Source organism: Mustela erminea, chromosome 4 (assembly GCF_009829155.1).
Source record: "Mustela erminea isolate mMusErm1 chromosome 4, mMusErm1.Pri, whole genome shotgun sequence".
NCBI classification, from domain to species: Eukaryota; Metazoa; Chordata; class Mammalia; order Carnivora; family Mustelidae; genus Mustela; species Mustela erminea.
The window spans coordinates 196,564-209,522 of record NC_045617.1 but is presented as its reverse complement, the minus strand read 5'-3'; the positions used below and the strand labels follow the sequence as shown (position 1 = coordinate 209,522).

Genomic DNA, 12,959 nt, shown 5'->3' with positions numbered 1-12,959 from the left:
TCGCATTTGCATGGAGAATGCCTTGGATGGGGTGAGTCTGAAGGTGGTCTGAGCAGGGCTGGGCCCGTGTAGGGTAAGAAGCCAGGTCCCAAAGGGCCAGGGGGTGGTCTTGAGCGCCCTGGGGGAGGGGAAGCATCGGGTTTGGGTGCTGGAGAGACAGCAGCCTGGTGACCCCAAGGTAGGTGAGCATGTTGAGTAGGAAAGCCACCTTCTGGCTTTGCTCACGGAGTAAGCTAGAACGGAAGACGGACTGAATTTTTAATAGCCGTTAATCCAACATACGGAAATGCCTTTGTTCTAGATTATTCCTGCTAGCTTTTTAAATTGTCTAGTGTAATAATAGTCTTGATAGTTGCACAAAACAGCGAATTAAAGACTAGAGAGAACTGTGCTACTCCCAGTTTTCCCTCAGTGTTGTGTGGAGCAGTGCGAGGACCCGGGAGGAAGCGTGGTGCGGGGGTGTGAGAACTCCTGGTCTTCACCAACCTGAAATTGGCCCCCAGTGGAGCTGGGTGTGCTCGCGTGTTAGCCTGGTGACCAGTATTGATACTCACGCGCTTCTCCTGACCCTGCTGTCTTCACTCAGATGGCGCCAGCCCCTGCCCCACCGTCAAGGAGTGGTTCGTGTACTCGGGGAACCCGCTGAGGCACCCGGACCTCGTCAGGCCTCTGCAGATGAACATTCCAGGTACAGACGGTTGGGGTTAAGGAAATCACTCATTTGTTCACCAGATACAAGTCTAGTAATGGATCCACCGTAGAAACAGATTTTTCTGGAACTGCACATACACTGATTTTCATGTCAACCCTGGACGCACAAGGAGCGTGTCTGTCTAATAACGTTCTAAAACAGAGGAGTAGGCCTTCGTCCCACAGATGGACCCTGGGCCGGTCTTCTGTCTGCTCTGCCTCTGTCTGCCCTGACTCTTGTACAAGGTCGACATCAGCAGACAGCAAGACACACCAAGGGGAGCACGGCTGTGGGCCCAGGCCCGTTGCTGCCTGATCCCCAGCCCGGTAGCTGGGTGTCGCTTAGTAAACACGTGCTGCATTAACAGGGATTCTGATGTCCTGCTTGAACCAGCTCTCCCAACTCCTGCCAGAAGTTTGTTGGTGAACTGGAAAGGCAAGACAAAGGAAAGTCATTTTAGCTGAAAAATAAGTTTTCTCTTCTTGAGTGTTATCTTAAAACCTAGATGGGAGGGAATGAAAAGCAAAGTTCACCTAAAAATTAGCTGAAGTCTTTTCTTCGTGCAAGTTCTGAGTGCCTGGAAAGAGTCCGGAGTGAGTGGGGACAGAGTTGTACATGAGGGCAGGTCAAGGAAGAGGAGCGTGGGGAGGGGTTATTTTGAGTGTTCTTGCCATTGTTGCAGAGGACAAATGTTTTTCTAAGACTCTGATATTCCGTTTTTGTATGCGTTAAATTCTCTCGTGCCACTGTTCCCAGCACACGGGTCTCCAGTTTACCAAACACGGGTGCGAGGACTGCAAAACAATTTTCTTAAAAATGGAATCTTGTTGGGAAGGAAGGTGAGGAAAGTTACTATAGGGAATATTTCCTTATTCTCTCAGCTGGTGGTAGACTCGAACCAAAAAAGGTATTTATCAAAAAAAGAAATGAAGATGAATTAACCTCTGCTTATACAGCAAGAGATATATTTTCAGGCCAGCCAACATAATTTTTCCATGTTTTATTATATATGTGATTTCTGTCTTCTTGGATCTTTCCAAAAATAGCACGCGGAGAGGGATTCCTGCAGTTTCCGTCACGGTTTGAATTCAAGGGCGCATTGGGTTCCTCTTCATTCTATTCGTTAGTCGGAAAGGCCGCTCCCCAGAACCTTGTCGTCCACTCTGGAGGCCGGACCGTGGTCATGAGGCCGCTTCTGGGGCTCGGGCAGGTGCCCCTTGGCCCTGCGGGGGCTGTGAAGGTGCCGTGTGGGGCCCCGGCCCCCGAAGAGCTTGGGGCAGGGCGGGGCCGCCTTAGCTGCTGGGACCGGGGTGTGGCGGACTCAAAGGACCGTTTGTGCTCCTGTTCGTGAGGGCACGAAAGTGACAGGGTTTCCATACTTCAGTACTTTTCTGTATCCAAGAGGAAAAAGTGCCAAATGGTTTCATTTATTTATTTTTAAAGATTTTGTTTATTGGACAGACAGATCACAAGCAGAGAGAGGAGGAAGCAGGCTCCCTACAGAGCAGAGAGCCCGAGGCGGGGCTCGATCCTAGGACCCCGAGACCAGGACCTGAGCCCCAGGCAGCGGCTCAACGCACGGAGCCCCCAGGTGCCCGCCGGACCGTGTTAAGCTGAAGCGAGAAAGGCCGCGCCCATCTGTGTCCCGGCAGCTCCCCTGTCCCGGCAGCCGCGCCGACGGGCGCCGTCCCTGTCCCGGGCTCGGGAGACCCGACGTGGCGGGTGCCTCTGCCCTTGTTGTGCGACGGCGACCGTCGGTCCGCGGCGAGGCCCGCCGTCCTGTCGGACACGGGTCCGGTGGTTCTGTTGTCCCGAGACGGCTGGAAGCGGCCGGACTGCACCGATGCCGTTGCCGGGGCGCGTCCCGGTCGGGCGGCCGGAGCGTCCCCTCCAAGCGCGCCGCGTCCGGCTCTGCTGAGCGGCGGCCGGTCCCGGGTCTGCGCGGCGGACGCACGCGGGGGCAGGCAGAGGACCCGACCGGCCGGAGGGGGGAGCGGGGAATCGAGCGGCGGAGCAGGGGGCGGCTCGTGGGCGGCGCAGTTTGCTCCGGGAGCCCCGCGGCCGCCCCGTGCTCTGGGTCCGCGCGTCAGGCGGGTCCGCGCGAGCCGCGGGTGGTGGTCGTGGGTCTCCGTGTTCCGGGTCGCGCCGCGTCTGCTCCGCTCGCTCCCCGCGCAGCCGGAGACGCGCCTCGGACGGCCTCGGACGCGCGGAGCCTGCGCTTCCTTAACGCGGCCGCGGCCCCGGGCGGGCCCTCGAGGCGCACTCGTCCTCCTCCGTCTCCTCCCGGCGCGCCGCGTGTGGTGGCCTGAGGAGCCTCGGACCAGACCCCGGCGGGCGCTCGGACGGCGTTCTCGTCCCCAGAGGCGGGGCGGCGCGGGGCGGCGCGGGTTTCCCTCGAAAGGCGGCCCGGCCCGGCTCCCGCGGCTGCCCGGTGGCGCCTGCGCGGGGCTTCCCGGTGGAGGTTCCGGGCGACGTCGTGTGTCCTCGCCGCGCGGGTGTTGGCTCGGCGCCCCGGAACCTCGCCGTCGCCTCCGGAGACGCCTCCGGCCCGGAGCGAGGTGGGCGACACTGTCCCGGAAACGGGGCTCGTCGGTCAGCCCCGCTCGGCGTCGCTTGTCCCCGCGGTCCGTGCGTCCCCGCGGTCCGTGCGGCGCGTCCGTGCGTCCCCGCGGTCCCTGTGTCCCCGCGGTCCATGCGGCGCGTCCGTGTGTCCCCGCGGTCCGTGCGTCCCCGCGGTCCGTGCGGCGTGTCCGTGTGTCCCCGCGCTCCGTGCGTCCCCGCGGTCCGTGTGTCCCCGCGCTCCGTGCGTCCCCGCGGTCCGTGTGTCCCCGCGGTCCGTGCGGCGCGTCCGTGTGTCCCCGCGGTCCGTGTGTCCCCGCGGTCCGTGCGGCGCGTCCGTGTGTCCCCGCGGTCCGTGCGGCGTGTCCGTGTGTCCCCGCGCTCCGTGTGTCCCCGCGCTCCGTGCGTCCCCGCGGTCCGTGCGGCGCGTCCGTGTGTCCCCGCGCTCCGTGCGGCGTGTCCGTGTGTCCCCGCGCTCCGTGCGTCCCCGCGGTCCGTGTGTCCCCGCGCTCCGTGCGTCCCCGCGGTCCGTGTGTCCCCGCGGTCCGTGCGGCGCGTCCGTGTGTCCCCGCGGTCCGTGTGTCCCCGCGGTCCGTGCGGCGCGTCCGTGTGTCCCCGCGGTCCGTGCGGCGTGTCCGTGTGTCCCCGCGCTCCGTGTGTCCCCGCGCTCCGTGCGTCCCCGCGGTCCGTGCGGCGCGTCCGTGTGTCCCCGCGGTCCGTGAGTCGCCGCGGTCCACGCGGCTCGTCCGCAGCGGCCCCGGTGGCTGTGCGAAGGCCTCGCGGCGAAGGGACGGCGACGGCCCCGCTCGCTTCCTGCCCCGGCGGCCGCGTTCCGGGAGAAGAATCGGCATCGGGAGCGCAGTGCTGGCTCCTTGGAGGAGCGCAGACGGCACCGCGGGGCCTGGCCGAGCAACAAGCCCGAGGGCGACTCGGTCCCAGGACCCGGGACCACGAGCCGGAGGCCGAGGCTTCCCCGGTGGAGCGCCTTTACCTTTATTATTATTTTTCTAAGAATTTTTACTTATCTTAGAGAGAGACCGTGAGAGCGAGCATGAGCGAGGAGAAGGTCAGGGAGAAGCGGACCCCGTGGAGCTGGGGCCCAATGCGGGGCTCGACCCGGGACTCCGGGATCATGACCCGAGCTGGAGGCCGTTGTCCAACCAACGAGCCACCCAGGCGCCCAGAATTCCTGTTTTGAATGATTGTTACAAATAGGCTCCTGAAGTTCACCCAGCCAGTTTGCACGTGAGGGTGTCAGGATTTTTAGTTTGTTTTCCGTTGGTCGGGAGTGGCTCTAGGAAATGGAATGCTAAGTAAACACTCATTTAAATCACACTTGGGGACTAAAGCCTTCACAGGTGAGCTCGAGACGTCGGCTACCTGCACGCTAATCTCGAGACTCTGACCCGCTTCGTGCTGACCGTGGACCCGAGCCAGACAGGCTTATGGTTTTTCTCCACAGCCGTGGGCCAGGGAAGTCATCGGAAGAGGACGCTGATGAGGTCATGTGTTTCCGTGTGAAACGCGTGCAGAGCTGCCGCAGTCGTAGGAGTCTCCTTATCCGCTTGCTTCTGTTGCTGTGACAGCACAAACGATGGGACGCCACGGCCTTGTTACTCACGGGGTGCAGGCAGCAGCCCTCTGCCGGGCAGACCCTCCAGGTGGCTCTGCAGAAGGTCTTCAAAGTTGGCGACCACAGAAGGGACTTCCTTCCCTGCCCCCTGCTCCTTCCTCCGTGGGCTCAGGTCCCTCGGAAGGATCTAAGGCGCTCCTGTCCATCTGTTCGCACAGAATCCTTGACCAAGCTATGGGATTTGGTTTTTGAAGCTGATGTGTTCTAGATGTGATGCTGATTGGTGGCCTAGAGATAAGATCAGTTGTTTAGGTCTGTGGCTCTTTGAAATATCTCAGCTGCCCCTGGAGCTCTGGGGGAGGTCGTGGAGCCATCCTTGCGGGCCCAGTCTTATTAATCCCCAGGAGCAAGGGTGTGTGTGTGGCGGGGTGGGGGGGGGGGTGGGGGGTGGGGGGGGGTGGTAAGGAGCTCTGGGCTGATCTGCCGTCCGGTCCTGATCAAAATAGGTTTCTTTTATTTAGTTTTAACTTTTTAAAAGATTTTATTTATTTATTTGACAGAGAGATCACAAACAGGGGAGCAGCAGAGGGAGAGGGAGAAGCAGACTCCCCGCTGAGCAGGGAGCCCAGTGCCCTGGGATCATGACCTGAGCCGAAGGCAGACACTTAACCGAATGAGCCACGCAGGCGTCTCAAAATGGGTTTCTTTTAAACTGAAATTACGATTGGTGTCTTTGTGTTCGGTAGGCTCAGCCCTCTTGGATTATCATGTGTTTAAACCACTTCATCTGGAGTGAGTTTCCCCATGGAGGAGAACTAATCTAAATGATCCTTCAAGGAAATTCACATCTTCTGGCTTAAGATGATGAAATCTATCAACCGAGAAGTGAATCTCTTGGGCCCTACTTACGAAGAAGAGAACCAACCTTATAATTAGGGCCATTATGTAGGCTCCTCAGGGTCCCATGCAGCCTAGCAAGTACTGCACGTGACATCAAAGGACCACAGCCCCGGGATATGTTGTCTCGTATTGGAGACAGAGATCCTTGGTTTCCAGAGAAGGCTGCAGAGGTGTTTTGTCTCCTATACTGATGTGTAAACAGGTGTTCAGTACCTAGTTTTTTTTTGGTTTTTTTTGGTAAGATTTTATTCATTTATTGAACAGACAGTGATCACAAGTAGGCAGAGAGGCAGGCGGGGGGTGGGGGGGAGCAGGCTCTCTGCTAAGAAGAGAGCCCGATGTGGGGCTCAATCCCAGGACCCTGGGATCATGACTTGAGCCAAAGGCAGAGGCTTTAACCCACTGAGCCTCTCAAGCGCCCCCAGTACCTAGTTTTTGACCAAATAAATTATTAATTGAATTTAGGATTAACATTCTCGAATTGAATTAGAAATTTTTGAGGACGTGGTTTTTCAAACTGGTGGTTTTCTGTAATCCGTTTTATCATTAGACCTCAAGAACCAATTTCTTTATCATTGCGAGTTTTTCTTCTCTTATCTGTGTAAATGATTTCTTGGCTGTTTTGTGGAAAAATATAGAATGGTATTCAAACTCTGCCTGTGTCCAAATCACCTGGAGGGCACGTTACAGCAGATGCTGCTCACTGACCCCTGGAGTTAGATTAGTAGGCCCGGGGTGCGGCCTGAGAATTTGCAATTCTTTTTTCTCTTTTTTAGGATTTAGCGTGTGCGTGTACACGCACGCGTGCACGCACACACACAGGAATAAGAACAAAAGGGGGGGCAGAGGGAGAGAATATTCAAGCAGAGTCCCCGCTGAGCATGGAGCCCAGTGTGGGCTTAGTGCGGGGCTTACTTCCACCCCATGAGATCACGACTGGAGCTGAAACCCAAGAGTCGGATGTTCCACCAGCTGAGCCACCCAGGTGCTCCACGAATTTGCAGTTATAACAGATTCCCAGGTGACATCAAGGCCAGAGTGACGGCTTCTGGCATGGAACTGTTTGTTCAGGACATCTCTTGTGTATTGCTGCCACAAGTACTTGACTCTCAGTATGTCCCGTGAATCTCATTTTTTCTGTTTTAAACTCTATGTGTGAGCAAATGAAATGCAAGGTGCCGTGTTTCCACTGACGGTCCCCACTCACTCTGCTGGGGACTTGGCCTCTGAGCTGTGTGTAAATGTTGTGTATGCATGAGGAAAGGACTAGAAACTGTATTTTCAAACACAGCTATATGTGAGTGGTGGGATTGTAAATTTACTATTTTCTGATGCTTTTTTTTCCCTTAGTTTTTTACAGTGCATGACTTTTAGAGTCAGAAAAAATGTTTTTCAGCTACTTGAGTACATTTGAAATAGCTGTGATGATGGGCCGTTCCTCACTTACCTTCCATCAGGGCTTGGCAAACGTCTGTATTTTAGGTTTTGGGGGCATCATGATCTCTGCTGCCGTGGCCCAGCTCTGCACTTGGACCGTGTGGGACCACAGACAGCACCTAAGGGGAGTAAGTGTGGTGCAGTTGTGGTGACACTTTATTCAGAGACATTGAAATTGGCATTTCCTTTGATTTTCTTGCATTTTTTTTTAATCACTTAAACATGTGAAAACTTATTCTGAGTTTAGGGCCCTGCAAAAACAGGCGGTGAGCTGGATTTGGCCCATGGGCTACAGTTTGCTGACCCTACAAGATGATTTTCTGAAAAGTATGTTTCTAAGAAGTCATGGCTGACCCTCGATAATCTTGGAATAATACCTCTATCTTATTAACTGGTGCCATACATTGTTTTTTGCCAATTGTCTTCACTATTTTCTTTCTTTCAAGAGAAAAATGATTTTTTTTTCTCTCCAAAATAAATAATGAACAAGTTTTTTGAGATAACACTTCAGCTGTTTCAGGAATGCAGGTGGCTTTGCTGGGTTGTTCCACTTCCGGAGGTGGGAGATGGTGGCCAAGAGCAGTACAGGACACTGTGAGCAGTGGGAGTAGGAGAGCTGCTTCATTGAGTCCTTCAGTTCTGACCATTCGGGTCCCGGGTTCGGTTTCCGTCGTGGACGTGGGACATGTAGACCTCAGCCGCCCTGGCTCTTGAGGCGCGGTGTTGTGGCTTCATGACCCAACAGAAGTCACAGCTGCTGCCCAGAGCGGGTCCTGGCTCGGCCTGGGACCTGCCTGTGTTTGCAGATGCCGGCAAGAGCACCCCCCCTTTCTTCAGAGGCCTGGGGCCATTTGTTGTGATTTAAGGAAATGAGTAAGGGTTGTTTTTTTAGACTTAAATAATTTAAATGCTACAACATTGTTGCTCTTGTTCGCTAACTTTAGGGCCATGCTTTCTGAGGCCGGGGCCACGGATGCCCCGCACCCAAGCCTCCAGGTTGCTCAGTGCTGACTCCCGGCATCATACACACAGAACCCAGGAAGGTGGAGTTTTTTACAGTCTCTGTAGTGGATTCTTTTTACCTTGAAGTTTGAAAACGGCTGGTCTGGAGGAATCAGAGCAAGCTGACAGGATAAGCGGGTGATCTTTGCACCAGCAACACACCGCGGCTGTGTTCTTTCCCATACCCGGAGACAGGACCTTCTAAACATACTCCGAAAGCATTCTTAATAATGCAGGCCACAGCACCGTAGGAAAGAAGCCCTAGTTTCCCCTCAAACATAGTCCTGGAACAGGAGTGTTCTCCGTGAAGTGCAGAACTGCTGGCCTTGAGCGTTTGTTTCTTACCCCCAGGTTGGTGGTTCCTGCTCACTCTTTGTCCCTTAACCTCAGGCCCAAGGCTGTCAGAAACAGCAGAGGTTAGGGTCTTGTATTCTTCGTTGGAGTTCTACAGGAAGCATGTTGATAACTTGCTGGCGCAAACAATAATGGTAAATGGGCTTTTTTTTTTTTTTTTTTTTAAACTAGGGGGCACACCTAATTTGAAATCACTGTGGCTGAACCAGGAGCCAGGAGTACAGGGCCGGCGCTTGGACGCCCTCCTGGGCTGTTTCGACCTCTCCTCCTCCAGAGAAGAGCTGCAGGCGGTGGAAAACCCCTTCAAGGCGCTGTGCTGCCTCTTGATCTACCTCTTCGTGCAGGTACCCGCAGCCCTCGTCAGGTGCTGGACCGACACCTCGCGCCTGCTCTCAGCTGTGTGCGGTGTGGCGCTCCGGGGCCTGGGTGGGCCCATCCCTGTGTCCTCCTGCCCAGGACCTGCCCCTCGCAGCTGTCGAACTGGGACAGGCTCCCTGTCCACACTCGCTGGACGCCTGTCTGTCGGAAGAGGCTCGTGATGCACGTCCGTGCGGCAGAGGCGTGGGAACCCGGTGCAGAAGCGTGCTCTGAGCCGTGCGCTGCCTGGCCGGGTGCCGCTGGCGTCCGGGGGCTGCTCCCGCCAGGGCCCCGGTGTTGTGGTGTTTACTGAGCATTTCCCTTCACTGCCCAGTCTAGGGCAAGGCAGTGGGTGCCCCCTGAGGTTATTGGGGCATCGCGTTGCGGGAAGCATGAGGCATGTTTTGCAGACATGCCCAGTAAAATGTCCGCGGGGGCCGTCCTTGTCATGGTCTGTGTCTTCCTTGCCCGTCTGAACCGGGGGTTGTAGGCCTCACGTGACAGATGCCGTGCAGGGCCCTAACGGCTGTCCCTCGACAAGTTAGGCAGTTTCGGTTTCATTGTTTTACGCCTCGGTTATGTGTGGAAAGTACAAAGGCCCATGAGAGCATTTGTCTTCGTAATAGTTGTCCGTGCGCGGGGCAGTGTTCGGACCCCTCGGGAGAGAGGCTGGGCCGCTCCTCTTCAGCCCCTTCCTCCCACTTTCTTTCCTTCGCTCTGTTATTTTCTGGATGATTTGGTCTCACATTTGTCACAACAATAAAAATAGTTCTTTGCGGTCACGTCTCTCTCTCTTCAGCCCGTCCAGACCTCCTGTCCTCTCGACGCTTTTGAACTGTCTTGCCTTCTACTCTGGCCTCTCTCTCTGGTGGATCTTGGCGCTCCTTTGGCATAAACACCAAATTTTCATTTGCCCGGAATAGAGATATACGTGACTGTTTTTCAGACCTGAATTCACTTTATGAAGTATTGGTTGTCCCAGAAACTCACTCTTACCGTGGAATTACATTTCAAGGAGCTTTGTACTGATGGTTCTTTTCCATGTCTAAATTGTCCTTTTCTTTCAGCCCATCTGTAGCTAGTTCTGCGTTTCGCATTTTTAAAAAATGTGGTTAAATGACTTCAAGGTTTTATTGCTTCATGATCGGTTTCACATGGCTGCAGCGTAAACTTGAGCTTCACTGTTTTGAGGAGAACATTTCGTTACTGGTACCAGACTCAGCAATACAATTGAATAGAGCATGGATTTTTCAGTGTAAAACTGCCTTTCTTTTGATGTCATTTACGGAATACTCAAGCAGGTATCCGTCAGTATTTTCTGTCCACCGTGGCTGAGAGAGGCCGTTGCGGGGGTTGGGAATGGTGGATAACCTGGAGCTGAGGTTTCTCCTCCAGAGAAACACGTGTGTTTTCTTCTCCGTGTTGTCTGTGTGCATACGAACAGCCATTCCTTGAACACACGTTTTGACTTAGTCTTTCAGTCAGAAGGTTGTACCTGCTGATAGTCACTCCTCACTCCTCACGGCTCTGCGCTTGTCACTTGTGCAGGTGACTGTGTCCAGACCTCGGAACAGCAGCTTCCCACAGGCGCCAGTAATGACGACCTTCACTAAGAATCTCTGTTGTGAGTCAGCGCGGGGCAGACTTAAAGAGCATGTTGAAATTGGAGCTTTTTGAAACGGAAAAACAGTGAATGGACACATCAGTGACCTCTCAGAGATGGAAAAGGGACTGTAAATTACTAGGGTGAATTTCTCTTAGGGTTTCATAGGGCTAAAAAGGTAAATTTATAAAAGTGTACTTTTCTGTGACTACGCTTACGTTAGACGTTCCGTTGTGCGACATGAGGAGCCGGACCTGTGGGGACGGGCTCTCCGAGGCTCCAGGTCAGCAGTAACACTTTTTATTGAGGGCTTATCTGAGAACTCTCTCAGGAAGGGTGGGTTTACATCAGAGCGAGCTACGTAGTTTTTATAATCTCTAGTTGAGCAGGTGCTTTAAAGAGTAATGTCCGTTGTGTGAAATGCTCAGCAAGCCCGTGTTCCTTGCCTCTGTGGTTTCGATCTGTCACCGCGGAGGTGGGTCACCTGTGAGACGGTCTGTGGGATGCCTCTCTCTCCTCTAAGTTGGTGCTTTAAAATCACCCGTCTTCCAAAGTCACTAACGGCAAGAAGTAGAATTACGTTCCCACAAAACCAGTCTACACGGAGAGCGATGGGGCTTTAATGGAATGAAAAAGTGTGTTCTCTGCTGGGTCTGGCTTCTGTAGACTGGGGTCTTTTTTCTCGGTCGTGAGTGCTACGCGTCTGTGGACTTGTTTGTTATTCCCTGAAATAGTTCCAGCTGTCCTTGATACAAAGGCAGTAAGTACGTCACAATGGAACAGGGCAGGGTGGTGACGGGGTTGCTGCCTTGGCGCCGGGTGGAGGTGACCAACGCCAGAAATAATTTGCTCTTCCTGGAGAGGGCAGTGGGTCCTGGCCAGGGAGAGCAGGAGTCCCTAGAAAACTGTCTTTGTGGATTATGGTGGGGTCATTTTTATCAGGAGTAAACATGAGCCACTTTTATCACTGAGGAAGAATCAGAATTCTAACCCACGGTTTGTGGTTGTCATCCTGATTTTTTTTTTCCCTTCAGGCCTTTACTTGCCACAGAACGTGTTCCTCTGTAGAAAGAGGTTCTCGATTCTTATGATGGCCTTGGAAATGCTGAGCTAGGGAACCGCAGTGCTTTTCTCTGCCGGCAGCATTTGGTGGCTGAGCTGGGAACGTCACCACCCGTAAGCTGGGAGGAGGGGCCCCGGAGCCGCCGCTGTCCATGGTCCTCCCAGGCCTGTCCTCCTTGCCACGGCTCTTCTCGAGCCCCCGAGTCTCCCCATCTGTCTCCAAATCCCCGCGCTCCTTGTTCTTGCTCACATTTTGGTCGGGCTCCTTGATTCCACAGAAGAGCAGAGGGTCTCCTGGGATCTGAGCCTGCAGGTTTCACCAGGGCTGGCGAAGGTGGAAGTTTATCCCAGCTTTGATCATCCCAGCTCACGCTGCAAACCCCCGAGTTGCCAGATCTGGGATCTGGTGCCCAGAGCAGTCACTTGTGTTGCTGTAAGACTTGGGCTTGGCTGTGAGTCATGGCCTCTCCCAGGAATTCTAGAGCTTCCCCCCTTGCTATGGAGCAACCAGGGCCCTGTCCAGCTTGGCCCTGGGCATTATGGGCTGTGGGCTCTGGACAAAGAGGCCCACTGACCTCCGCCTCTGCCTCATCTCCTGCCCTGTGTGTGTGCCTGTGTTCAGTCGTTGGATCCGTGTGCAGAGTGTCGCGTTTTTCCCAAGGTTCATGCTGCTTCTCTTTCTTCTCCCTTTCAGGTGGACACTCTTTGCCTGGAGGATCTGCATGCTTTTATTGCTCAGGCCTTGTGCCTCCAAGGAAAGTCAACGGTGCAGCTTGTGGACCTGCAGGTACTGGCCTGATGAACTGTCGCGGTTCTGGCAACCGCCTGCCTGACCAGTGTCGGCGCTCTTGCCAGCCTTTTCTTCTGTTGCGTTTTTTAAGTTTTGGCTGGTGTTCCACAGAAAAGATAAGAAAGCGTATGTAGTCAAGGTATTCTTACGATGCTGTGGTTGGTTTTGTCCGTCGCACAGTGGAGCCCAGGGTCTTGCCAGGTTATTGAAGCTCTTGCAGAGCCGTATACAGATGGCGCCCTGTATACAGATGGCCACTACTCTGTTTCTGGGGAGTGGCCCTCTAGACCTCGGTCTCTGCCGAGTCACGTGCTCACAAGAGCCCCCTCATTCCAGCACTGATCCTGTCTCCGTATTGTAGTCACGTGAGCAGAATAGTCGGCGTGATCCCTTATAAGCTTTGCTAACTTTAGGAAAATAAGACGCCTCTTTCTGATGTTCGTGATTTTGGCCCATACACGGCTTGTCCTGCCTGTTTTGTCTGTGGGCTTCATCTTCCAGACGTTGGTGACTGCTCTCTGGGGCTGGGCCACGTCCCACCCGCTGTGTGTCCTCTCCCAGTGGCTTGCCTGTGGAGCGTTCAGTAATGGAGATTTCGCGCCTGTGTTGCTTTTATTCAGATGTTGCCGCT

At 54.6% G+C, this 12,959-nt stretch overlaps 1 protein-coding gene across 1 annotated transcript in view; it reads left to right on the top strand.

Annotated features, from left to right (window-relative positions):
- Nucleotides 1–12,959, top strand: part of FAM120B (family with sequence similarity 120B) — a 77,829-nt gene that overhangs the window by 17,480 nt on the left and 47,390 nt on the right. Inside the window, 3 exon segments of the mRNA XM_032338412.1 lie at nucleotides 587–688; nucleotides 8,688–8,860; nucleotides 12,233–12,325. Of these exon segments, the coding sequence (XP_032194303.1) occupies nucleotides 587–688; nucleotides 8,688–8,860; nucleotides 12,233–12,325 (368 nt within the window).